This window comes from Erinaceus europaeus, chromosome 2 (genome assembly GCF_950295315.1).
Source record: "Erinaceus europaeus chromosome 2, mEriEur2.1, whole genome shotgun sequence".
Taxonomy (NCBI): Eukaryota; Metazoa; Chordata; class Mammalia; order Eulipotyphla; family Erinaceidae; genus Erinaceus; species Erinaceus europaeus.
In genome coordinates, this window is record NC_080163.1 from 24,748,485 (window position 1) to 24,773,920 (window position 25,436).

The window sequence follows — 25,436 nt, forward strand, 5'->3', positions numbered from 1 at the left end:
AAATAAGGGAACTGAATATCTGATGGAGCTGGTTGCTAGTGAATGACTTTCATTTATTGCCATTAAAGGCAAAGTATTTGACAAAAGCAAAATGTAGGAATTCTAGTCCTGCCTTAACTAGAATAACATTGAATGAATATCTTAATTGTTCTTGGGTCACAACTTTTTCTCCTGTAAAATTGAATGGAGCAGAGGTCCCCAAGCCTACTCTACCTAGTGGGTCACTAGAAGATTTCACAGAACTCCAGGGAAAAAAAAGACTTTTGTACTTAATAACAGTTTATTTCTTTTTTTTAATTAATTAATTTATTTATTCATAAAGATAGGAGGAGAGAGAGAAAGAACCAGACATCACTCTGGTACATGTGCTGCCGGGGATTGAACTCAGGGTCTCATGCTTGAGAGTCCGATGCTTTATCCACTGTGCCACCTCCCGGACCACAACAGTTTATTTCTGATTCAAGGATACAAATTAAAGTCCTCCAGAAGGAAAAAAAAAAAAGGCTTGCCATATATAAACAACAATGTCACCATAAATAATCTATTTAAACTATGTTTTTATTTTAATTGTTAACCACATGGCCATGGCCCAAGAACTGAACTCATCTCTGAGAAAATTCCTAAAAGCCAATCCTGAAGACAGGCATTTCCTATTTTTTTTTTTTAAGCCTACAGCACCCAGTATTCCCAGGCGGTCTCATTTCCTATTTATTAACAGAATTTCAGCAAATTGACCACCTCAGCTAAGACTTTGCTAAACTGGGACTGGAGGGAAAGCATAACGGTCATGTAAATAGACTTTCATGCCTGGAGTACCAAAGTTCCCAGGTTACCCCCCTGCCCCCAGCACCACCATAACCCAGAGCTGAGCTGAGCTGTGCTGGGTGGAGAGGTAGGTTCCTATACTGGTGTAGAATTGTATGGTAGCTAAAAGAAAAATTAAAATTAGACTGATGCTGAAAACCAAAGATAAATTGGATATCTAAATATAAAAGCCTGTCACTTACTTAAGTCAGCACAGAGCCCTTATCACCAAAGAATAGCCTTTCCAGAAAGGAAAATTAAGATTTTCAGATTTGAGTAATTTTAAGGAAAGAAAATTACTTAGTTCAGTTGCAGACATTAATAATATCATTTAGTGTTTGATTAGCAAATGACTAACCATTTTTAATTTTTCTTGCATTGGTGAGGACTATAAACATATCTTTTTTAATTAAAATAAACCTTTTGCCTTTATTGCAAAATCGAGATGTGTCTCATCTAGTAATTTTTTTACTCACCCTAAAGTTGTTTAGTATAATTATCTGCAATTTTCTAATTGAGAATGCTATTTGTTTTTATTACCACTTCAACCACTTAATATGTTTGTGCAACATGAGGGTTTTTTTTTTTTAGAAAGTAACTTTAAAAAATTTTTTTTTCTTTTTTAATTTTTACTTATTTATTTTCCCTTTTGTTGCCCATGTCTTTTATTATTGTTGTAATTGATGTCATTGTTAGGACAGAGAGAAATGGAGAGAGGAGGGGAAGACAGAGAGAGAGAGAAAGACAGACACCTGCAGACCCACGTGAGCTTAACCCGCTGCGCTACTTACTGCCTGACTCCCAGAAAGTAATTTTAATTTTTTTATTATTATTTATTTTCCTTTTTGTTGCCCTTTTTTTTTATTGTTGTTGTAGTTACTATTATTGATGTCATCGTTCTTGGATAGGACAGAGAGGAAGGGAAGACAAAGGGGAAGAGAAAGAGACACACCTGCACACCTGCTTCAACTCCCCTGTAGGTAGGGGTGAGGCGAGCTTGAAATGGGATCCTTAAGCTGGTCCCTGTTCTTTGCGCCACCTGCACTTAACCCACTGCACTACCGCCTGACTCCCTAACTTAAGATTTTTTTTCCCACTTAAAAATTAGTATTTAAATTCTTTTCTAAATTGAAATCTTGCTAGGTGTTTTTTTCATCCTAAATTCATAGTATACATTTGGTATGATTTTTTTTTAATTGCCATATGGAATAATGCATTTTTAATCTACATTTAAAATTGTAGGGTATTGGAAGTTTCAATTCCAATTTAGAGTCCTTTTGGAAATTTAAAAGATGCCTCATTGAGACCAGGTGGTGGCGCACCTGGTTAAGTGTACACACTACAGTGTGCAAGGATGCAGGTTCAAGCCCCTGGTCCCCACCTGCAGAGGGAAAGCTTCACAAGTGGTGAAGCAGGGCTGCAGGTGTTTCTCTCTCTCTCTCTCTCTCTCCCCCTCTCTATCCTCCCTTCTCCTCTCAATTTCTGGCTATCTCTATCCAATAATAAATAAATAAATAAAAATTTAAAAAATAAGATGCCTCACTGATTTGATATTTTTAATCAAGAATTATAATTGAATTTTAATCTCTACAATAATTTCTTTAAATTTTAAGTCTTGATTGGCATTTTGAATTATTATTACTATGTTGATTTTATGATGAATTGAACTTTAAGGCATCCCATAGATTCTGAATATAAAGTTGTCATAAGAGGCTTAATTCATAAATTCATTTTGTTGAGCCATTGTTGTCTGCATGATAGCTTCTTACTGAGATAGGAGTTATTCTCTTATAAAAATTAGGAATTTGGTTTTTGTTGTTGTTTTACCAGAGCACTGCTCAGCTCTGACTTATGGTGGTGTCGGGATTGAACCTGAGACTTTTGAGCCTTAGGCATGAGAATCTTTGCATAAACTTTATGCTGCCTAATGCCCCCCCCCCCCAATTAAGAATTTGGTGGACTGGCAGTATTGCACCAAGGTGAGTGCACACATTACCATATTCAAAGACCCAAATTCGATCCCCTGCTCCCTACCTGCAGGGGAAAATCACAAGCATTGTGAAGCAGGTCTGCAAGCATCTTTCTCTCTCCCTCTCTTATTTCCCTGTCCTCTCTCAATTTCTCTCTCTCCTATCAAATAAATTCGGGGGGGGGGGGTGTGTGGCTGCTGGGGGCAGTGGATTCTTAGCGCTGGCAGGTCCCAGGTGGGAGTAAACAACAACAACCAAAAAATTAAGAATTTATTTAGTAATACATTTCCTTACAACAAAACATGGGAAAGAATTAGACTCTTAATTATGACCATTTAAAATTAGACTCCTGCCCAGGCAGTGGCACACCCAGTGGAGTGCACATATTACAATGCACAGTTACTTGGCTTCTAGCCCTAGGTTCCCACCTGCAGGGTGGAAGCTTTACAAGCATTGAAACAGTACTTTAGCTGTCTCTCAACTTCTGTATCTCCCCTATCCCTCTCAATTTCTCTGTCTCTAGAAAAACTGCACAGCAAATAAAATATTAAAAAATATATATTAGACTCAGACTCACAACTAAAATTATTGTGTTGTTTTCTTTTGTAGGAACTGAAACCTGATATAATAACGAAGTCTGCTCTTGGTGATGATATTGACTTTGAAAAAACTTGTAAAAAGGTAAATAACTACAACAGACACTATTTTATGAAAAAGTTCTACTTTATTGACTTACTTTTTTAACTTTATTTTTTATTTGTGATTAATAGCAGGTTACAAGATTGTGAGATTACAGTGTGTATCACCCACCACCAAAGTTCACTGCCCAATCCTCTCACCTCCTAATGATAACCACCATACTTCCCACAAAGCCTTAGGAAGTTGTGTTTGTTTGTTTGTTTGTTTGTTTGTTTTGCTTGTTTCTGTTCTTCCTTTTTCTTTTTTTTTTTTCTCCAAGTTTATGTGTATCAGTTTTCTAGATTGCACATGACTAAAACCATCTGGTAGTGGGCTTTCATCTCTTATTTTGCTAAGCATAATCATCTCTAGTTCTACCACTTTTTTTCCTGCAGGATACAATATCACTTTTTTTCTTCTAAGTAGTAGTCTATGGAGATTATATCCTATAGGTACTTTTTTAAATTTTTTTTTTTTAAGCATAGCACTGCTCAGCCCTGGTTTATGGCAGTAAGGGGAATTGAACCTGAGACTTTGAAGCCTCAAGCATGAGAGTCTTTTGCATAATCATTATGCTATCTACCCACCCTACCCCATAACTCCTTTAGGCAGTCATCTGTTCATGGTCATTTAGGCTGGCTTGCACTCTTTAGCCATTGTGAATAATGTGTCTGTGACCTTTGTTGTGCATTTGTCCCTTTGAGTTAGTCTTTTCATGTTCTTTAGGTAAATGCCTAAGAGTGGTATTGCTGGATCATAAGATAATGCCAGTTTTATTTGTCTAAGAACGATCTTGCAAAAGGCGGTGCACCAGTTTCCATTCCCACTAGCAGTGGAGCAGAGTCCCTTTTTTCTCCACCACCTCACCAACACCTGTCATTTCCTGTTTAATTGATGTAGGCCATTCTCATGGGTATAGTTTTAATTTGCATTTTTAATAAGTGAAGTGGAGCATTTCTTCATTAAGTCTCTGGGCCATGTGTATCCCTTCTTTAGAAAACTGTTTAGTTCTTTGGCCTACTTATTTATTTTATCTTATTTTGTTTTGTGGAGCTGTCCTAATTCTTTTACTCTTATATCTTGGTGATCCTTGTGAGCAGCTCAATGTCTTGATGCCTTTAGTTTACAGGTTAAGTGCCCAGAAAGTCTCACCTTCCTTCCTCCAGCCATGTACTTTGGGCATAACTGCCAAAATAGTGCCAGCTGCCACTAAGCATTGCTTCTTTTTTTTTTTTATTTATTTTTCATTTAAGAAAGGATAAATTAACAAAACCGGAAGTCGGGCGGTAGCGCAGTGGGTTAAGCGCAGGTGGCGCAAAGCGCCAAGGACCGGCGTAAGGATCCGGGTTCCAGCCCCGGCTCCCCACCTGCAGGGGAGTCGCTTCACAGGTGGTGAAGCAGGTCTGCAGGTGTCTATCTTTCTCTCCCCCCTCTGTCTTCCCCTCCTCTCTCCATTTCTCTCTGTTCTATCCAATAACAACCACATCAATAACAACAACTTTAATAACTACAACAACAATAAAAAAAAAAGACAAGGGCAACAAAAGGGAAAATAAATAAATAAAATTGGGGAAAAAAAAGAAAAAAAATTAACAAAACCATAGAGTAGGAGGGGTACAACTCCACACAATTCCCACCACCCAATCTCCATATCCCATCCCCTCCTCTGATAGCTTTTCCATTCTCTATCCCTCTGGGAGCATGGACCCAGGGTCATTGTGGGTTGCAGAAGGTGGGAGGTCTGGCTTCTGTAATTGCTTTCCCGCTGAACGTGGACATTGACTGGTCAGTTCATACTCCCAGTCTGCCTCTCTCTTTCGTCTCTGGGGAAGCGGAGCTCCAGGACACATTGGTGGGGTCTTTAGTCCAGGGAAGCCTGGCCGGCATCCTGATGACATCTAGAACCTGGTGGCTGAAAAGAGAGTTAACATACAAAGCCAAACAAATTGTTGAGCAATCCTGGACCCAAAGTTTGGAATAGTGGAGAGGAAGTGTTAGGGGGGTACTCACTGCAAACTCTAATGTACTTCTGCTTTCAGGTATATATTTTGCACTAGACTATGGATACATGTGAACATATGCTCTCTCTCACAGAACCTGGTCTATATCTAGGTTTTGGGACTTTGTTAGAAAGTGATCCACCTGGGATGGAATTAGAGAATACTATGAAAGGAAAGGTCTCACTTGAGTAATGAAGCCGAAGGGTTGTCATTCCACACCTGAAGTCTCTGGACACAATCTGAGCTGAAGCATGTTGAGGTGGCAATCGTTGCGTTGATTAGGTTGCGATTGGCAGATGCAATATTATTTGATATGGATTGGGAGAGGCATGTGGGAAAGTGGGCCCCACCCTAAGGTTCCAGGACTGGGGGAAATATAGGCTCTATATTTCTCTGTAGTGGAGATGTGAGGTTCTTGCTGTCTTAGGGTTCAAAAAGACAATGGATAGTTAATGTTATCATCACATTATTTGGTAATTGGGTTAACTTTGAAAAGTCCTTTTGTTAGGGTTTGCTGTACAGTACCCAGTATCTTGTATATAGCTGTGCCTCTGGTTGCTTGTGATCTACTTGGTCTAGGCTTTTGAGAGAGTCCGCGTATCAAATACACATTAAAAAGACTCAGTCTATGTTTTAAAAACTTCGAGACATACAATTAATTTTCCCCCTCTCATATTAATTAGCTAGTGATTTATATGACTACACTTTACTAGGAGTGTACATAAACACCATTCCCACCACCAAAAGACTGTGTCACATCCCACCCACCCATCCCCACCCCTACCTGCCAAGGAAGCCGCATGTCCACCCTCTCCCTCACCACAGGGTTTTTACTTTGGTGCCCTAGTTTCAATTTAGTCAGATCCTGCTTTTAGTTTCCCTGTCAGATCTTCTTTCTCAAATTCTGTTGATGAGTGGGGTCATCCCATACTCATCTTTATCTTTCTTTCTGACTTAGCTCACTTAACATAATTCCTTCTAGCTCTGACCACAATGGGTCAGAGAAGTTGAGTTCATTGTTCTTAGTAGCTGCATAGTATTCCATTGTGTATATATACCACAGTTTTCTCAGCCACTCATCTGTTCTTGGGCACCTGGGTTGCTTCCATGTTTTTAGCTATTATGAATTGTGCTGCTATGAACATAGGAGTACACACCTCTTTTTGATTGGGTGTTATGGAGTCCTTGGGGTATAACCCCAGGAGAGGAATTACTGGATCATATGGAAGGTCCATGTCTAGCCTTGTGAGAGTTCTCCAGACTGCTCTCCACAGAGGCTGTACCAATTTACATTCCCACCAGCAACGCAAAAGGGTTCCTCTGTCCCCACAGCCTCTCCAGCATTTGTTGCTGCTGTCCTTTTTTGATGTATGCCATTCTTACAGGAGTGAGCCAGTTAACAGCGTCAGGTTGAGCCTGATGTAAAGTTTCGAGACTCCTTTGAATCTGGAGAGGTGGCAGTCCTTGACTATGTGGGACATAGTCTGTCTGTAGCCGCAGGGGCAGTTCGGGTCGTCTCTGGCTCCGCAGCGGTGGAACATAGCAGCGCACCGGCCATGGCCTGTTCAATAGCGATTGAGGAGAGCCCAATCATAACTTACTCTCTAATTAATCTTGTCATCATACTGTATTGTAATTTACTAATTTTTTGTGTTTGATCTGACCCTTTTTTCTTCTACCAGAGCACTGCTCAGCTCTGGCTTATGGTGGAGCTGCAGATTGAACCCGGGGACTTTGGAGCCTCAGGCATGAGAGTCTCTTTGCATAACCGTTATGCTATCTACCCTCTGCCTGATATCACACTTCTGAGGTGTTTAAAAGCATGTTGGACTTATTATGCTGTGTTGTGGTAAATAACAATTAGTTTGTTAATCTTACTAATTCAAACATAGTCTTTATTTTTACAAACATTTACTCCCTGGTTTTTGCCCTGTAGAAGATTAGTTTTAGCTACGTTTTACAAACAAGAAAACTGAAACTCAGAAAGAATGAACGGAGGTAGGGGAAGTTCTTCTGGCACTATTATGTGGCTCAGTTAGGACTTTGACCCCTATCTTCTGTATAGATTTGCCATACCAGCTTCTTATTGCTTCCCCTTTCACATTTCCACCCACATTGCTGATGCCTCCATAAGGCAGTTCTATGGTACTCGGATACTGTTTTAATTGATTTTTCTTTTTCCTTTTTTTTTTTACCTTTTTTTTTTTAACTTTCAACATTTGCCCTAATCTATGTTGTTTCTTGAAATTTGTGTTTACTTTGCTCTTTATTCTAATGTGAAAGTTTAAATTATAACTTTATATGTTTCTTTATAATGTAAATATATAATACTATATATATTCCTCTAATACTATTTTAATTGCACCCCACAAGTTTGATGTGTTGTGTTTTTACTACTTCCTTGCTGAAAATGTATTCAGTTACTTTGTGGTTTAATTTCTGAAAAGTTAGAGAAGATTCATTTTTTTGTTACTTTGTTATATATCATCAGGCAGTATGATTTGCATTATTTGTATACTTTTTTACTTTGTTAACATATTTTTTTGAGTCCGAATTATGGCATATCTTGGTAAATATTTCACATGTACCTTAAACAGTATATGCTCTATTGGATTCAGTGTCCTCTAAATTTTGTTAGGCCATATTGATTAATAATATAGTGTTGAGATTATTTATCTCTTAGTGGTTTTTCTGTCTTACTGACTTTGTTGATTACTAAAAAGAGCTACATTGGAGTCTCCATCTGTGAATGTCAGTTTTTCTAGTCTGGCCTTAAAGAAACCCCCCCTTCCAAAAAAAAAAAAAAGTTCTTTTACATTTATATAGACTAGCATTTACTTCTCTACAACTTACTGCTACTAGACATGTTAAGTTTTAAAGTATTTATTATAAGAAGATCATAATATGAAAGGCACTTGTTTGTTTGGAAGAAGGGAGGATTTTTTTGGTTGTTGTCTTTGATCTAGTCAGGAAAGCAACTTCAGTTAGGAGCCTGGTTTTATAACGACCTCTTTATTTCATACCAGTACTATTTCTTATTTCATCTTATTCATTCATAAAAAGAGGAAAATTTTCCTGCTGTAGTTTGAAACTTGAACTAGGCCTATATCTCAGACAGAATGACTTAATAAATAGAATAGTGGTAGTTCTGTTAAATATATGTCTGATTATATTATTGTTTGCTCTTGTGAATTTTTTAAATTGTTTAAAAATTTGAGAATTTTACCAGAAATTTTTTTTCTTTTTGCAATTTCTGGTTTCTAAATTCTAAAAGTACTTCTTTAATGTTTAATTTGTGGTGAGAGTCAAAAGCAATATATTTTTAGTTCCCTAGTAATATTATTTTCCATTTAAACTCTTGACAGTGAAACTTGGCAGTGTTTATTAATTAAATTGAACTTGAAAATATCCCAAATAAAATACCTTGTGTCTGAGGTTTTTTTGTTTGTTGGCTTTGTTTCTGTTTTTCCTTCCCAATCAGATTGTTTTCACTTTGGAAGGTTTGTATCAGTTAAAGTATATATAATGAATGTAGTTAGGAGTTTTTAATATGTATTCTGTTTATTTAACCTTCCAGTTTGTGATGTGCCATTTATCTTGAAAAAATGGGGAAACAGGTCTATATTAGGTTCTTTGTATTATTTTGTAGCATTTAATTCATTTGTGAGTAATTTAATTTGTAGCAATATAATTAAGGATAGTAATTCGACTAGAAAAGAAGATCTTACTATAATGTCTTCAACTGGAACCTGATTACTTGATTCTGTGTGCCCTTTTATACCTTCCTCCAGATGAAATAAAGGAAAGGAGAAAAGGAAGACAGTTTTATTTTATCTAAGTTTCTGGTGGAAGGAACTCGTGGAAGATTTAAAATCAAGGGGGAGATGCCTCGCTTAAGAATGATCAGGTTCCTCCCACGCTTTCTGATTTCATCTTGTTGCTCAGCTTGCTCTTTTATTTCATATGTAATATCCTTATATTTAATTTCTTATGTATCAAAGTCTATTAATGTTAAACTCCTAAAACAAAAACCAGACAGCTGAGCGAGCTGGAGAGAAAACAGGTTGTTCTTTAATTTCTCAGAGGAAGAAAGCTTGGTGGAGATAACCAAATGGGAAATTAATCTGTGGCAGTTGAGACTGTCTTTGCACACTGAAGACCATCAGCATAGAGTGGTAAAATAATTTATATGTTATACAGCTTGCAGATAATGTATATACTATTGTACTATACACTTACTTCAGTTGATTTCATATAGAAAATATGTGTGTGTGGTGAAATCTTCCTTTTCCAGATGTGAGAAAAGTATAGAAAGGTTAAATAGTGGGGGTTGAGTGATGGCTCACTGAGTTAAGCACACGTAATATGAAGGGGAAAGACGTGCACAAGGATCCCAGTTCGAGCCCCCACTCCCCAAGGGGAGGGTCGCTTCACAAGCAGTAAAGCAGATCAGCAGGTGTCTGTTTTTCTCTCTCCCTCTCTATCTTCCTCTCCTCTCTCAATTTCTCTCTGTCCTATCCAATAAAAATTTAAAAAAAAAAAAAAAAAAAAGACTGCCAGGAGTGGTGGATTCATAGTGCAGGCACTGAGCCCCAGTAGTAACCCTGGAGGTAAAAAAAGAGAAAGTTTAAGTAGCCAGTTGACACATATATGATAAAAGTTTAAGCCTAGAAGATTTAGAGACTAGATAGAACTCTGATGCCTTTAGAGAACTATTGCTAGTTCAGGAGCTTTGTATATTAATTATGAGCACTATGAAAAGAGTAGAATATTTTCTAGAAGAATATATAGCTACTGGGTAAGAGGAAGCAACTTACTATTTGTACCCATCTATAGGTTGTCTGGCTCCATGGGGGAGGAGGGGGTTGTGTGTGGTGTGGTGTTGTGTGGTGTGTGGTGTGGTGTGGTGTGGTGTGGTGTGGTGTGTGGTGTGTGTTAGCTTTTTTTAGGGAAAATGTTATAGCCCCCACTTAGCAGGTTAATAAACAAGAGACCACAAGTTTAAAAGATGCCTGTATCCAGTTGTAGTAAATAACAGGTTCAAGGTCTAAACAGGTTCAGGTGTCTGCCTATGAAACCAGAGTTTAGGAAGAAACTAGAGTAAGTCCCACCTGTGTAAGACTACATTCCAGAATTGTCAGAATTCAGTGGAGGCAGGAACATCTCTTTTTTTATCTTTAAGTTGGCTTATTAAATAGCTACAATCTTCTAACCTATATTCTTACTATTAGCTCGCTAGATTTTTTTAATTCAAATAAATATGTTGATTTATTTCTTTAGTTAAATCCTAAAAATGGAATTAAGTCCAGTTAACAATTTTTTTTCTTTTTTATTTAAGAAAGGAGAAATTAACAAAACCATAGGGTAGGAGGGGTACAATTCCACACAGTACCCACCACCCAGTCTCCATATCCCATCCCCTCCCCTGATAACTTTCCCATTCTCTATCCCTCTGGGAGCATGGACCCAGGGTCATTGAGGGTTGCAGAAGGTAGAAGGTCTGGCTTCTGTAATTGCTTCCCCGCTGAACATGGGCGTTGACTGGTCGGTCCATACTCCCAGTCTGCCTCTCTCTTTCCCTAGTAGGGTGGGTCTCTGGGGAAGCAGAGTTCCAGGACACATTGGTGGGGTCTTCAGTCCAGGGAAGCCTGGCCGGCATCCTGATGACATCTGGAACCTGGTGACTGAAAAGAGAGTTAACATACAAAGCCAAACAAATTGTTGAGCAATCATGGACCCAAAGCTTGGAATAGTGGAGAGGAAGTGTTAGGGGGGTACTCACTGCAAACTCTAATGTACTTCTGCTTTCAGGTATGTATTTTGCAGTAGTTTACGGATACGTGTGAACATGTGCTCTCTCTCACAGAAACTGGTGTATATCTAGGTTTTGGGACTTTGTTAGAAAGTGAACCACCTGAGATGGAATTAGAGTATACTATGAAAGGAAAGGTCTCACTCGAGTAATGAAGCTGAAGGGTTGTCATTCCACACATGAAGTCTCTGGACACAATCTGAGCTGAAGCATGTTGAGGTGGCAATCGTTGCGTTGGTTAGGTTGTGATCGGCAGATGCAATATTATTTGATATGGATTGGGAGAGGCATGTGGGAAAGTGGGCCCTATCCAAGGGTTCCAGGACTGGGGGAAGTAGAGGCTCTATAGTGGAGATGTGAGGTTCTTGCTGTCTTAGGGTTCAAAAAGACAATGGATAGTTAATGTTATCATCACATTATTTGGTAATTGGGTTAACTTTGAAAAGTCCTTTTGTTAGGGTTTGCTGTACAGTACCCAGTATCTTGTATATAGCTGTGCTATTGGTTGCTTCTGATCTACTTGGTCTAGTCCAATTAACAATTTAAAGTGTTGTACTTTCTAGTCTACTTTTACCACTTCATTTGGAATTAAGTTTTTTTTTTTTTCACTTGGAATAAGTTTTTTACATGTAACATTTCAAAAGAATGAGCAATGCATTTAAGGGAGCTTTTTTCATATAGATATATTGTTTTTTACATTGATATATATAGATATTTAGACCTATTGTTTACATTCATATGTGCATGTGTTCACATGTGCAAAATTCTTTTCAGAATTGAATACCAAAGGCTTTGTGTTCACAGTAAATACCCAGATGCCAAAATAATAATAAAAAAAAAAATTCCACTAAAAGATGAGGTATTTTTCCTTTTTTATTTGATTTATTTGAAATGGAGGAAACTGGAGGTGTGTGAAAACCACAGTTTCCTGAGAATTTTCCATGGCAAACAGTGTGTCAGCTTTAAATAAGGAAGGCTGTGGTTTCCGTCGTACCCCCAATATTGTGAAGCCTTTTTCATGCAGGTGTAAAAATGATTTGTTTGTAGAGGCTACTTAGCCTTGCAAACTTCAAAATAAATTTATTTCAATTTAAGAGGTATGTCTGTATTTGAATTTCCTCTACAGTTTCTTTTGCTCTTCCTGTGAAGTTTAGCACAGTTTCCATTTGGTGTTTGTGTCCTTAGGAAAAAGCATTCTTTTACATAATATTGCATTACTCAATAAATCTTGGGTTTCAGAAAATTCATGACACATTTCTTGTGTAGAAAACTTAGGAAAAGTGCATCATGACTTTTCTGACAGCCTCCTATTCTAAAGAGTAAGAAAGGAAGAAGGAATAGGAGAGGAGTTGGGAGGGATTAAGGAAATGTGTCTTTCCTCTTTCCCATTGGGGCTGCCCTACCTGTTCTTATGAGTTCTTAGATTTCACCTTACGAAAATGTAGGAACCTCAAAATGAGCAAACACACTATACTGCCATAGTTATGAAGCCATAACACATGTTTCTCAAGGTTCTCACATTTATATTCAGTCTCATTCCAAAGCTTTCCTTTGAGAAGAACATGGAGTTGAACCTCAGATAGTTACAAATACCAGACTGGTTTCAGAAGCCTGAAGCTTCTTCCTAATTGGCAACTTAATCGTAATATCAAGTCAAGGTTCACATGGTTACATGAACTACTTTCCATTCATCTCTTGGCAAAATTGATTTTGGAAAATTAAATGAAGCACTAAATATTTTTTTTAAAAAAACCAAATAAGCTCCTGTGGAGGGGAAGCTTCATGAGTGATAAAGTACTCCTGCAGGTGTTTCTCTCCCTCTTATCTGTCAGAGAACAAAGGGGGGGGGAAACTAAGACAAGTGAAGTTGGTATGTGGGTACCAAGCCCCAGCAATAACCTTGGTGGCAAAAAAAATGACATTTAAAATGCTAAATTTGATATTTTAGGGCAATTTTTAAAAAATTATTCAGTGATCACTGCAATTTGTAAAATTTCATGTTTTTAAATGTGACTGTTGAAATCTAATATTTTAAGAGCTATATGTACACCTTTGGGGTCTTTTAAGAATAAAATATTAATATCAGAAATGATAGCAACAACAAATGCTGGAGAGGTTTTAGGGGTAAAGGGACTCTCTTGCACTGCTGGTGGGAATGGAAATTGGTCTAATATCTATGGAGAGCAGTCTGCAGAACTCTCTGAAGGCTAGAAATGGACCTACCTTATGACCCAGTAATCCTTCTCCTGGGAATATATCCTAAGGAACCAAACACACCCATCCAAAAAGATGTGTGTATAGCTGTGTTCATAGCACCACAATTTGTAATACCCCAAAACTGGAAGCAACCTAGGTGTCTAACAGATGATTTGCCTGAGAAAGTTGTGGTCTATATACACAATGGAATACTAACTCAACTATCAACAGTAGTGAATGCACCTTCTTCGCCTCATCTTGGATGATACTTGGAGAAATCATGTTAGGTGAGATAAGCCAGAAAGAGAAGGATGACTATGGAATGGTTCCACTCATAAACAGAGGTTGAAAAATAAACAGAAAGGAAACACAAAGCAGAACTTGAGGACTGGGTTTGGTGTATTGCGCTGAAGTATAAGAATAAAATATTAAATTCATAGTATTTGTGAAACATATAATATATATGATATTAGGTCTTTTTCCATTTTCACAAGGGTTTTTTTTTTTTTGTATTATAGAGTATTTTTTCTACATGTGAAATCAGAGGTGCTCCAACTTTTAAATTAGTAACAGCATCTAAACATTTATTTAAAACTGCTAGCAAATAAATATAAGAAAATTTGAAGAACCCGGTGATTTTTTTTTTTTCATTGAAACTCAAGCAAACATGTTTGACCCATACTGTAACAGCCCAATTTATTAGTGAATGGCTCAAAATACTTCCTGAGTTCCTTCCCAAATTCTCTTAGGTCTCCAAGGTATATAGGATTAGGTTAGGGGTAGATATCATAATGGTTATGCAAACGGACTCTCATGCCTGAGGCTCCTAAGTCCTAGGTTCAATTGCCTGTACCACCATAAGCCAGAGCTGAGCAGTGAGTGCTCTGGTATTTAAAAAAAAAAAAAAAAATCAGAATTAGGTCAGTAACTGAGCTACATACATCAAAACCAAGGTGTATGTGTTGCCTTAAGTCTTTTGCAACAATTGTTTTTAAACATGAATTGAGAGGGTAGGGTAACTCACCAGACTTTGGTTTATGGGAATGCCAACCATTACCAGTAGTGATCCTGTGCACTGGATGTATAGCATTAAGACAGAATCCCCACCGCCTCACAAATATGAAAGTATCTGTGCTGCCATGATGTGAGTAAATCAGGCTGCAAAATGTTGAGTTAGTTCAGATAGTATTTGAACATAACTGAATACAGTGATGTTTTTAAAGTAGGCAGTAAAACTTAAAAGAACAAATAGGGCCCCAACTGATCTGACTACATATTCAAGGGTTGCCATGACTGCAGTTCAAAAATTGACTGTGAGGGAGCAAGAGATAAATGAGGGTGACTAGTTTAAAATCATGACATGTTGGTCCAATTAGAGGTGTTGGTGATTCGATCAAAGGTAATCCGAATAGACATGGTGAAAAGTAACTGCTTCTGCGCATGTTTTGTAGATGGAACCACAGATTTTTTGCAACATTTATTGTGTGATACTAGAGAAGGAGGAATGTGATGAAAGAATCCTTAAGAAGGAGTGTTTAGCCTCAGCAGCCTGCAACATTACTACATAGCCACTGTTAGCTCCCCCACTAGCCTGAAACATGAAATTAAATATGAAACAATGTGAACGACTAGAACAGAAGTAGGTCTGAGAAGAAAATCTAAAAAATAATTTTAATGTAATGGTAGCTTTAATTGGGTTTTTTTTTTTTTGGGGGGGGTAACCTTGGGTTACAAGCCTTTAAAAGTCTGAGAAGTACAGATCTTAACCTCCCCAAAATGCATTACCCCTCCACCAGCAGCCCCCTAATCACCACAATCCCTCCACCAAGGTCCACTGCAACACCTCCACATACAAGGTGTCCTCCCACCCTCACCCCATTGTTAGCCTCAGTTTGTTGTCCAAGTTCATTGTCTTTGAGCTCTTCTTTTCACTCTCTCTCTCTCTATATATATATATATATAATCTCTATTTATGTATTGGATAGAGATAGCCAGAAATGGAGAATGAGGAGTGGGAATAGAGAGGGAGAAAAACACCTGCAGACCTGCTCACCACCACTGGTGAAGCTTCCCCCTGCAGGTAGAGACTGGGGGTTGAACCCAGGTACTTAAACACTGGAACATAAGCAACCAACCAGGTGCACCACCAGCCAGCTCCTTGTCTTTGGGTTTTTCTTATTTTCTTGGCTTAGTTTTTCCCAAATGAGTGGAGTTGAGTCCTTTCAGTATTTCTTAGAGGTCTTGTTTAGTGGTAATGGATTCCTTCTGTTGATGGTCCAAAAAAACTTTGTGCATCTTTCAAATTTGATTAGTAAAGTGTTCATGGGTGGAGGCCTTTTCCACCCAGAACTCTGAGTCTATTCCGCTGGTCCTTTCTAGCTGAAATCAGCTGGCAGTTTTATGGGATTTCCTTTATAGGTGATTCTGGTTTTCTTCGGCAGCCTTCAGAATTACCTCTTTGATCTTTGCCATTTTAACTGTCCTGTACCTCAGTGAATTTAGGTTTACATTCATTTTTTCCTTGGAGTTCAGCAAGCCTCTCAAATCTGGGGATATTTCTGTCCCCTTCTGTAACTTGGTAATATTATCAGTTAAATTTTTTCAAACAGCAAGTTCTGACCCTTTCTCTTTCCTCCTCCTCGTACCATTATTACATCAGTGTTGTTCCTCCTAAGTTGTCCTGTAACTCTCTGATGTTATCTTCACTTATTGGAATGTTATTTTTCTCTTTACTGCTTTTATTGGGGGCGGGTAACTTCTACTTGCAGATTTTCTCTGCACTCTTCATTCCTCTGATTACTATTAGGAGTTTATCAGTTGTCCTCATTCCTTCTCTGAATTTGTTATAGTCCTCCCCCATAATCTTCTCAACAAAGTAAGCATCATCTCAGGACCATAGTCTTGAGATCTTCATTGGGAAGCTTATACAGCTCTGTTGAATTTGGGGTTTTCTTCACGCTGCTGTCTTCATTCAACATTTTAGGACAATTACATTTTTCTCATTCTGCGATTCTCCACAAAGACACTGAGGCAGTGGCTGGCAGCGCCATACCCAGAACCAGATGATGGCCCCAGAGGCCGCGGTCATAGCTGGAACTGAACCAGCTCTACTAGACACTGACTAAATTAGGTGCAGTCTGAGCCAGGCGCGGGCTGGACTGGAATGGGTTGAGCCCAGCCTTCACCACACATGCAGCCGACCTATAGTGTGGGTGGCCACGGCAGAGGCGGTGCCCACATAGTCAGCAGCATGAAAAGCAGCTGGGCCAGGGCAGGTAGTGATGAGAGCCTGCTAAGACAGGCAACTACAGTGGCAAGACTGGTCCAGGGACATGGAAGTGAACAAGGAGTGATTTCCACCTTGGGTGTAAGTCTCTCTATCCGCAATGCCTTGATTCTGGCTGTATTCTTTTCTTGTTTATATGAGCTCCAAACTCATTTCTGTGTTGGTTTTTCCATGTCTGTTGTAGTTTTTGTGGTGGTGGCAGCAGTAGCAGTGACAGCAAACAGAGGCTGTTACTCAGCCACCGTCTCAGCCAGAAGTCCAAATAGTTTATTCTAACCTGTCAAGTGTGTGTGTGGGGGGATGTAATAGAGTCTGGAATTCAGTTTGCGAAATGTGGAGGTTGTCAGCCTACAGATGATATTTTAAGGAATTGGCCCAAATTATGGTTTTACTAATTTAGTCATTATTAAGTATTTATGGAGTATTTGGTAGTACTTTGGCTATAAACTAGGCACTGTGTTGAAGTTTCTGAGACTACAGTAGTGATAACGGATATTTGAATTACATAGTTATAGCACTAAATAATTTTTAGATCTCTATTAAATGGACCTTTAAGTATTATAGCAGTCATGTGTTACATCAACCAGCTTAATGTTAATATGCTATTTGATTTTTTATTATCAGCTAGGTCTTTTAACTTCTTTGAAATTAGGGGCCATACTACATATTTTAATATCATACCTAATACCTGCCATAATTCTAGAAATATACTAAGTACCTCAGGAATTTTAATTGACTGTATGGTAATTTTAACTGTCTAAGAGTAGTTGCACTTTTCTTAGCATTTCTATTCCTCTATCATGAATTATATGTGTGATTTGTCTAATAAAAATCTCAACAAGTGCCTGTTCTATTTTTTCCTCCCCAGTGCCTCAGCTTCCTAAATAGTGTAGATTTTATTTTATTCACTTTTATCTTCATAGTGCCATTAGTTTTTTCATTCCATTTGGTCATTGTTTTGATTTGCAGCCTGACTCTACTGCATCAGAAAGAGCAGTTGCCAGATTAGCAGTTCACCCTCTTTTGAAGAAAAAAATAGATACACTAAAAGGTATGAGTTAATTGGCCTTTAAGATATCTTTAAATGCATTTGTGTAATGTGATTTTTTTTAACAGCTTGGTAGTTTATTTTGTTATCGTTTGTTTTTTATCAAGCCTTTTTTTTTTTAATTTGTAGTTATTAGTGGTTTACAATCCTTACCTCACCCATAACTTGTCTTTATGGTTCTTTTTTCTCTTGAAAATCTCTTGTGAATGGAAGAGACCAGAGCACACTCTGCTCGTGTGTATGTAGATAAAGCAACGCCAAGGACCTATTGAGGATCTTCCCTTTTTAATGTTTTTCTAGTACGTTACTCATGCAGGATACCATGGCTTTGACCTAACCCTAGTCTGTTTTATCACTTACCTTATTTAGAAAGATCAAAAGACTAATTCTAATTATTCAAGAATATTTGCATTTTTGTCACCGTGGCTTTTTTTTTTTTCTTCCCCTACCAGGGTTATTGCTGAGGTTCAATGCCTATACTACAAATCCACTGCTCCTGAAGGACATTTCTTCCCCCACGTTATTGGGTAGGACAGAGAGGAATTGAGAGTAGAGAGGGAGATAGAGAGAAAGACAGACACCTACAGACCGGCTTCACCACTTAGGAAGGACACAGGTCCTTTATACTGTGTGCGCTTAACCAGGTGCCCTGCTGACCAGCCCCCGTGATTTTGATTTTTATTTAGCGTGGTTTATACAGGTGACTTGTCTAGTGGGAATCTTAACAAATTCCCATTCTTTAACTAGAATTTAAAAAAAAAAAAAAATCAATGTAGAAAGGAAGATAACATAATAATTATGCAAACAGATTCTCATGTCTGAGGCTTCCAGGTCTTGGGGTTTAATCTCCCACACCACCATAGGCCAGAAGTGAGCAGTCCTCTGCACCAAAGAAGAAAAAAATATATATATAGATTTTATTCAAATTTACCTTAATGATACCATTTTAAATAATAATAACAACTACATGTTTAAATGCTGTGTATAGGATTATTTATGTCAGTATTTTGTATGTATGATTCTTTCTCTTGGTAAAAAAATTGAAAAGGTAAAGATAGAACCCAGAGCTCTGTGCCTGATGAGCCATGAACCTTACGTGATAAACTATTTGCAGACCCATAAAATTCTAAAATATGACTATCCAGTCTAGTCACAGACAATATATGCTCTTGAAAATATGGAATACAGTTTATTTTCTAAGCATTGATATAGTTCTAATTATTTTGATATCATTGCTTACATCACATAATTGTTATTTGTGTGTGCGTAATAAAGTCTTTTTAAATATAAGTGCTTCTGCAGCCAATTAAGCCGACCGTGTTCTTTTCCCCGTGGGACCCGGTGTGCAATGGCTGCAAACAGTAGCCTCCATGGTAGTGTATGCAGCCTGTTCCTTGTATGGGTTGCTCTAAGGGACCCTGGAGACAGCCTTTTCCAGAGGACAATTATTTCAAGCCTGACTTCTGATTGCCCCTGATCTCAGGCTCCAAAGAGATGCTGTTGGGTGCCTTTGGAAAACCACAGGGAACAGTGGTCAGGATCCATGTTGGCTAGGGCATCATGTCCATTCACTCCAAACTACAGAATAAGGAGCATTTGTTTGAGACCCTGCAAGTTCATGTTTCCTGACAGCCAGAAAATCCATGTGTCCACAATGTGGGGCAGGCCTTACACGCATGAGGTTCTCAGAGCTGCTGTCTTCTTCTCTTGTCCAATTAACCCTATTTCCTACCAAAAACTAAAACATAAGTGCTTTTTGTCATGTCAAAGTGCAATGCACTGTGTTGTATAATTGTATAAATTCATTATTCCTACAAAAATTAAAGTTGCCATCTTATTCTGTGTATCTGTTCAGTCAAGTTTTAACTTCAGTCGTGAGGGACAGATTTAAAATGGGTCATCTTGTGAGCATTTCTTATAGGTGTGGCTCTGTTGTTATTATTAGATTTATTTTAGCAGAAATGGGAGAGAAAGAGGTCAGAGTACCACTCCAGTATAAGCACTGCTGAGGATTGAAGTGGGGACCTCAGAAATATGAATCCAGTGCTTTACCAGTTGAGCCATTCCCTTAACTGCTCTTTGTTTTGTTTTTTTTGTTGTTGTTTTTTTTTTTAATATGGTCAGTAGATTTATGAATCCAGTCAAACCTTTAATATGTATTTAAAGAAATTCCAGTTGTCCTATTTCCAAATAATCTAAGCACTACTGTGTTGAGACTATTTTCTATTAATCTGTTTCAATGCTAAAAAAAAGTCATATTTCTGTTGCAGCGGCTGTCAAAGCTTTTAAAGATGCAAGAGAAAATGGCACTGAAGTCAAGTCATCAAAAAGTGTTTCAGAAGAAAACCATTCCAAGGACACCTTATATTCAAATGATGATGCCAGTACATTACATCATGAAGGGAATATCATCAAGCAGCACAAAGAGAAAGAAGCCAAAATATTGGCAAAGAAGCCAGCCAACTGTTCAAAAGAAACTATAGCCAAGACAGGAAATGGACCCAAAGTAGTAGACACTCCAAATTCTCTAGCCGACCCTTCAGTTTCTTCTGGACCCCAGAAGACACCTGCTAATCCCAAAATGAAAACGTTGAGTCAAGCCAAAAAAGAGGGAAAGCCTGATAACTCATTTAGTGATAACAGTGATGGAGAAGAATTGCAGGAAGAAGAGAAAGAATATTTTGATGACAGCACAGAAGAAAGGTTTTACAAACAGTCTTCCATGTCTGAAGATAGTGATAGTGGTGATGACTTCTTTCTTGGGAAAGTTAAACGGACAAGAAAGAAGGAAAGTAGTTCCCATCCTTCAGTTAAGGAACAGAAAAAACTCCCAAAGTTATTGCCTGAAGAAGATATAGCTGAAACCCATCGGGATTTCAGAAATGACATAAATAAGCCAAGTAGAGAAGTAAGGAAGTTTGAGTCGGTGTTTTTCAATTCTTTATCTGGGTCTAACAGTTCTCAAAGGTAAGACGTCTTTTCTATTCTGAAGTAATTATTAGGGGGGCTGTTTGTTTGCTGTTTGCTTTTGCCACTAGGGTTATTGTTGGGACTGGGTAGCAGCACGACAAATTCACTGCTCCCAGCAGCTGATTTATTTAATTATTTACTTTCATTGAGATAGAACTGGTGGAAGGCAAGAAGAGAGAGAATGAGAGATACATGAAGTACAGCTCCACTGCTCACGAAGCTTCCTCCCTTCTGAGATAACACATGTGTTCTGTTGGGTTGCCCAGCCCCTCTATAGAAATATAAAATCTCTTGGGGGTTTGGCGGTAGTGCAGCAGGTTAAGTGCATGTGGTGCAAAGCGCTTAAGGACCAGCTTGAGGATCCCGGTTCGAGCTCCTGGCTCCCCATCTGTGGTGTCGCTTCACAGGTGGTGAAGCAGGTGTGTAGGTTTCTATCTTTCTCTCCCCCTCTCTGTCTTCCCCTCCTCTCTCCATTTCTCTCTGTCCTATCCAACAATGATGACAGCAATAACAACAGTAATGATAACAGCAATGATAACAAGGGCAACATAGAGGGGGGGAATGGCCTCCAGAAGCAGTGGATTCGTAGTGCAGGCACTGAGCCCCAGTGATAACCTTGGAGGGAAAAAAAAAAGAAAAAAAAAATTTACTGATCCTAGCATGAATGAGAACAATGAGAAATTATTTTTCCTACATAGTTTGAATTTATCCAGTATATTCTGTGTTAAGATTTGGAAATCTTCACTTTTATATTGTGGTAATATGCTACATTTAGCTCCTAAAGAAAATGAATATAATAACCAAGTGATTTTTCTGCCTAGCTTAAATACATCCCTTTTGTTGTGAGTTAGCTTTAGATGAAAATACTTGAAAATGTCTCACCTCTTTAACATAACTTTTTGAACTGTAGTGGGGAATATTTTCTCCCCCTTTATTACTCAGGGCCATTAAATATTCATCATTTTATTGTGTGTTCTTATTTCAAAATACAAGAATGTGTGCCCTATCATTGCATTTCTTTAAACTGCTGTTTTAAATATACTCATCTTTTGCGTGCGTGAAAGAAACAGAAAGCAGCCAGAGCACTGGTCCACCCTTGCTTATGGTGGTGCTAGAGATTGAACCTGGGACCTCAGAGCCGCAAGCATGAAGGTTTTTTTTTTTTTTTTTTTTTTTTGCATAAACATTATGTTCTCTCCTTATCCCTAAGTTGCTTTATAGTTGTTTTGTAATAAGCTAGTATTTATAGTTGTAATTCTAATCTGGTTGATGCAGAACATTTCACAGCTTACCCTAGAGATCTTCAGTAGCAACTATTTTCTTTAGTAAACTGTTTATAGATCAAATGTCATTTTTCATAGTTTGTCATAGCATAGGGAAAAATGTGCTGTTGAAGTTTTCCTAAGAAGTAAGACCATGGAAAAAAATATACAACTGCTTTGGAATTTTTTAAATATTACCTGTATTTCCCAGACTTGCTCAAAAGGTTATGCTGCTGCTGCTTTAAGAATAACACACCTGGGAACCAGTACTTCACCATGCACAGATACCTGGTTTAATCCCTGGCTACCACTTAAGAGGAGCATGGGAAGTTTCATGAGTGGTTGAAGGAGTGTTAGCATTGGGTAGGAGAGGAATCTTGGTAACAAAGTAATAAAACAGGATATCTGTGTCCTTTCTCTCTCATATAAAATGTAAAAGCTTTTGTTTGTCTGTTAAGATATATTCTTTTCTATGAAAGAGAGAAACAAGAGTATCACTAAGTTCTGACTTATCTATAACGGAAATGAGTATTTTCATTTTGAGATCAGAGAGTTAGCTCACATTAGAGCACAGGATTGCACATCCAAGGCCCCAGAGGCCCTGGGTTCAACCCTGTGCTCAACACCAAGATAAACCAAAGTTGAGTGGTACTCTAGCCCTTCTCTCATCCCCCATCCTTGAAAGACTTGAAATTCATTATGCTGAACATAGTCTTCAAGAGTAGACATAAAGTAATCAAGACAGATCACTTTATGACCAGAAGTCTTTATAATTGTGATGTGATTGTACATATTTCTGTAGTAATATTAATGTCTGGTGCAGCTAATGCCTGTGATTTTCATGAATTTTTTTATAAATTGCTAATGGAATAAGGGATTAAAATAGACCTTTGAATAACTGAGAGAGAAGGGCAAAATAGAGAGGGAAAGAAACAGAGACAGACATCTGTAGCATTGTGTCACCACTTGCTAAGCTTTCCCTGTGCAGATAGGTACTAGGAGCTTCAGCCCAGGTTCTTGCATATTGTGACATGTGTACTCAACTAGGTGCACCACCAGCTGGCTCTCTTTGAATACATTTTTTTTTAATCTTCCAAGTCAGAAAATATATCTTGTAAAAGTTTTCTTTTTATTTTATCTTTTCCTCTTCCAGGAATTACAGAGAACAGGCTCCAAAAAGCAAAACCCCAGGTATGTATTAATAGCCACCTGGCTGTCATATGCATCTGAGTAATGTTTTGTCAAAGTGGAAGGGTAATGTAATTCTAGTCCTTCAATAGCCAGAACAAATCATGAACATAGAAATAGAAACGGAGTCGGGCAGTAGTGCAGCGGACCGGTGTAAGGATCCCAGTTCAAGCCCCCAGCTCCCCACCTGCAGGGGAGTCACTTCACAGGCGGTGAAGCAGGTCTGCAGATGTCTGCCTTTCTCTCCCCCTCTCTGTTTTCCCACCTCTCCATTTCTCTCTGTCCTATGGAAAAACAACGACTTCAATAACAACAATAATAACTACAACAACAACAAAAGGCAACAAAAGGGAAAATAAATAAAAGAGAAAAAAAGAAATAGAAACAGGCAGTGTGCAGTGGGGTGAGTGCACATGGTGCAAAGCGCAAGGACAAGCTTGAGGATCCAGGTTTGAGCCTCTGGCTCCCCACCTGTAGGGGGGTCACTTCATAAGCATTGTAGCAGGTCTGCAGGTGTCTTTCTCTCTCCCTCTCTGTCTTCACTTCCTCTCTCCATTTCTCTCTTGTCTTATCCAACAACAATGACTTCAATAACAACAGCAATAATAATAGCCATAGCAATGATAAAACAACAAGGGCAACAAAAGGGAAAAATAGTAGCCTCCAGGAGCAGAGGATTCGTGGTGCAGGCACCGAGCCCCAGCAATAACTCCTCTGGAGGCAGAAAAAAAAAGAAAAGAAATAGAAACAGAGCATCTTAAACCCAGCAGTGTATTTATTTTATTTTATTTTAATGTTTTACCCTTCTTGCCAATGGGAAAAATATACAGAGCTTATCAGGAGAAATTGAGCCTACTTGTCTTCAACTCAATGCATTCTTTCAAAATTGAGTATATTATAGCAGTCATCTCCAAGTTACAGGCATTTAGTAAAAGAATCTTACTTGTTTCTTTCTGGATTAAGAGTAAAGTCAGTATTTGTAAAATAATCCAGAGCCAGTGAACTTTAACACATCTGGATAGGCTGACTTCTATACATAATCTCAAACCTCTTAGCCATCTTACATTAATAAAAATGTAGTTCCCACTCACATCACAACCCACTGTGAATCATCAGAGAGACCCCATTCACATGAGTCATCATTCCAGGATCAGGCTTCTCTCGTTTTTCAACTCTGTAATCTAGTCCCCACATCCTCCTATTTTTCTGTATGGTCTCCAGAAGGGATAGTTTCCATGATTTCAGTTATGCACAATCAATGATGGTCCAAAAATGTTACATATAAAAGTGTTCTGTCATCCATTATTGCTGCTTACTCTAGCTAATTTATAAACAAAGCTTAATTTGGAGGGAAATATAGGGGGAAATATATATAGTGTTGAGCATCCACTGAATATTACGACCTCTGTTTTCTATAGGAGGTCTTAGGTCATATCCTCAGTAAGTAAAAGGGAGACTATTATACATGGGGAATTTGGCAAATTTTCACGAAGTAGGCCTGAATGAAGCAAGGATCTTCTGTTCTGCTCACATTTCCTTGTCAGAATCCAGTAGATAGGTCTCCACACCACCACAAGGAATGAAATACAGTCTAGCAGTTCGGGAAATGGCTTTTTCAGTTGAGGACAGTGCTTTCATGCCTGAGACCTCATCATCCACCCCTTTCAACCCAGGTGAGAACCCTGTGCTGGCTTCTCTGTCTCGAAATAAAACATCTTTAAGAAAGGGGGGGGGGGGGCATGATCTAACTGGTTAGAAGGAGAAAGAAGCATTTCTTAAATCTGAAACTGACTACTACTGACTATCCTTTCAATTACCATACTTCCAGTATACTTTTTTTTCCACACTTAATTAATATCCATCTCAAGGAAGCTGACCCAATCCAGTCACTTTATGTGGCTCCAAATCCTGGGCCAGTGAGGGATGATGTAGGGCTTTCCATCAGATCTCAAAAGTTTAGGGGGTAAATAGCATAATGGTTATATAAAGAGAGTCTCATGCCTGAGGCTCTAAAGTCCCAGGTTCAGTCTGGCACCAGTATTAGCCAGAGCTGAGCAGTGCTCTAGTTAAAAAAAAGAAAAGTCTCAGTTTAGACAAACTGCTTTCCTCCAATTCATACCAAATGTTGAAAGATAAAGCGGAGACAAGAAAACCACAGTAATCCAGTCAGTTCAGGAGGAAATGGGAGCCACACAACATGGCCACAGCCTAAGCAAAAAAAC

At 38.4% G+C, this 25,436-nt stretch overlaps 1 protein-coding gene and 1 non-coding gene across 2 annotated transcripts in view; both read left to right on the forward strand.

Annotated features, from left to right (window-relative positions):
- Nucleotides 1-25,436, forward strand: part of SRFBP1 (serum response factor binding protein 1) — a 77,550-nt gene that overhangs the window by 44,807 nt on the left and 7,307 nt on the right. Inside the window, exons 4-7 of the mRNA XM_016190091.2 lie at nucleotides 3,384-3,455; nucleotides 17,716-17,797; nucleotides 20,065-20,761; nucleotides 23,180-23,217. Coding sequence (XP_016045577.2) covers nucleotides 3,384-3,455; nucleotides 17,716-17,797; nucleotides 20,065-20,761; nucleotides 23,180-23,217 — 889 coding nt within the window. The remainder of the gene's footprint in view (nucleotides 1-3,383; nucleotides 3,456-17,715; nucleotides 17,798-20,064; nucleotides 20,762-23,179; nucleotides 23,218-25,436) is intronic.
- Nucleotides 19,091-19,224, forward strand: LOC132537342 (small nucleolar RNA SNORA70). The gene has a single exon (XR_009548790.1). It is a non-coding gene; the product is annotated as a small nucleolar RNA SNORA70 (small nucleolar RNA).